Source organism: Littorina saxatilis, linkage group LG3 (genome assembly GCF_037325665.1).
Source record: "Littorina saxatilis isolate snail1 linkage group LG3, US_GU_Lsax_2.0, whole genome shotgun sequence".
Taxonomy (NCBI): Eukaryota; Metazoa; Mollusca; class Gastropoda; order Littorinimorpha; family Littorinidae; genus Littorina; species Littorina saxatilis.
Window position 1 is genome coordinate 67040021 of NC_090247.1, and position 2500 is coordinate 67042520.

At 53.0% G+C, this 2500-nt stretch overlaps 1 protein-coding gene across 1 annotated transcript in view; it reads right to left on the reverse strand.

Moving 5' to 3' along the window:
• Window positions 1-1468: 1468 nt before the first annotated feature.
• LOC138963045 (popeye domain-containing protein 3-like) overlaps window positions 1469-2500 on the reverse strand; it is a 5600-nt gene continuing 4568 nt past the window's right edge. The window contains exons 2-3 of the mRNA XM_070335034.1: window positions 2231-2468; window positions 1469-1662 (exon numbers count right to left, since the gene is read on the reverse strand). Coding sequence (XP_070191135.1) covers window positions 1469-1662; window positions 2231-2468 — 432 coding nt within the window. The remainder of the gene's footprint in view (window positions 1663-2230; window positions 2469-2500) is intronic.

The following is a 2500-nucleotide window of genomic DNA, read 5'->3' on the forward strand; positions in this document are numbered from 1 at the left end:
AAGAAGAAGAAGACTCACGTGCCCGTGATGAGGAGACCCAGTTTGTCTGTCTTGGTGATGGACTGAGTGGCGTAGTGTTCACCTTCGTTCAGCGTCATCAGCGTGCAGTACTCCGCACCAACCAACCGCTTGTACAATGACCTGTGGACCAAACAGAAGGCCACATGACTTAGTCACAAAAGCGTTTACAAGCTTGTTATCCTTCACCCAGGCTAATGTATGATGTTTGAAAATAACTCTGTCAGGTTTGCATGGGTTGTTAGAGAGTGAACACTCTGGGGAACATTGAAGTGGCTTTAACATTACCACTATCACCTATCAGGACGCATACCTGGGGACTTTAAGGGGCTGGAAGATGTTGGTGTAGACGTCCTCCAGCTCGCGACAGAAGCGCACGGAGCGGATGCTGCAGAGCAGGGACATGATCTGTACCTACCTGGGGACTTTAAGGGGCTAAAAGATGGCGGTGTAGACGTCCTCCAGCTCGCGACAGAAGCGCACGGAGCGGATGCTGCAGAGCAGGGACATGCTGTACATACCTGGGGACTTTAAGGGGCTGAAAGATGTTGGTGTAGACGTCCTCCAGCTCGCGACAGAAGCGCACGGAGCGGATGCTGCAGAGCAGGGACATGATCTGCACCTACCTGGGGACTTTAAGGGGCTGGAAGATGTTGGTGTAGACGTCCTCCAGCTCGCGACAGAAGCGCACGGAGCGGATGCTGCAGAGCAGGGACATGATCTGTACCTACCTGGGGACTTTAAGGGGCTGAAAGATGTTGGTGTAGACGTCCTCCAGTGACTTTAACACCGCACCTACCTGGGGACTTTAAGGGGCTAAAAGATGGCGGTGTAGACGTCCTCCAGTGACTTTAACACCGCACCTACCTGGGGACTTTAAGGGGCTGAAAGATGGCGGTGTAGACGTCCTCCAGTGACTTTAACACCGCACCTACCTGGGGACTTTAAGGGGCTAAAAGATGGCGGTGTAGACGTCCTCCAGCTCGCGACAGAAGCGCTCGGGGCGGATGCTGTAGAGCAGGGACATGGTCTGCACCTACCTAGGGGCTGTAAGGGGCTGAAATATGTTGTTGTAGAAGTCCTCCAGTGGCTATAACACTACACCTACCTGGGGACTTTAAGGGGCTGAAAGATGTTGGTGTAGACGTCCTCCAGCTCGCGACAGAAGCGCTCGGGGCGGATGCTGTAGAGCAGGGACATGGTCTGCACCTACCTAGGGGCTGTAAGGGGCTGAAATATGTTGTTGTAGAAGTCCTCCAGTGGCTATAACACTACACCTACCTGGGGACTTTAAGGGGCTGGAAGATGTTGGTGTAGACGTCCTCCAGCTCGCGACAGAAGCGCTCGGGGCGGATGCTGAAGAGCAGCGGCATGGTCTGCACCTACCTAGGGGCTGTAAGGGGCTGAAATATGTTGTTGTAGAAGTCCTCCAGTGGCTATAACACTACACCTACCTGGGGACTTTAAGGGGCTGGAAGATGTTGGTGTAGACGTCCTCCAGCTCGCGACAGAAGCGCACGGGGCGGATGCTGTAGAGCAGGGACATGGTCTGCCCGCCGTTCAGCAGCAGGAAGGCGAAGTTCCAGGAGAAAAAGTCAGGCGCGCACAGAATCACCCACGACCACACCGACATCAGCAGATACCCTGGTGACGTCAACAAGAACGATTTGGGCACTTTGTCTTTGGATATTTAATAATATATTCAATTTGTATGGTTAAAATGTCTAAGTTTAAACATAATATCACAGGCGTAACATGGTTTCCACTGGAACACAGCTCTGGAGAATACCCCTCATATTTGTGACTCTCTCTCTCTCTCTCTCTCTCTCTCTCTCTCTCTCTCTCTCTCTCTCTCTCTCTCTCTCTCTCTCTCTCTCTCTCTCTCTCTCTCCCTCCCTCTCTCTCTCTCTCTCTCTCTCTCTCTCTCTCTCTCTCCCTCGGCCCTCCCTCCCTCCCTCTCTCTCTCTCTCTCTCTCTCTCTCTCTCTCTCTCTTTCTCTCTCTCTCTCAAGATTTTTCATTTTTATAGGCGGCCCTTAATTGAGCGCGAAGTCGTTTTACCGAAAACTCAGTGCTAAAGCTTCGTGCAGCCATCTTCGCGAAGTATAATTCGCGTAGTCCACTTCGCCCCATCTCCTCTCTCTATCTCAACCAATCAACAACACAAGGAACTCAACAGCCACCACCACACCACGGAAACACACACCACTGACCCAGGAAGAACAAGAAGTGCAGAAGGAGCGCCCCATAGGGAGTGTCAAACGCCAGGAGTCCCGCAGCGAGGAGCGCACAGGCCAGCTGGAACAGCACGTGGTTGGGCGGTTGCCACGTGCTACAGCCTACCACCCTGTCCATGGCGCCCGACACCGTGTTGTTGACACCGGTGTCGCTCACCTCCCACACAACAGACCCGTTCTGGTTCAGCCCCGAGGGGAGCAAAAACACCCTCGCCTTGAAAACAACAGAATAAAGTTAATGTATTC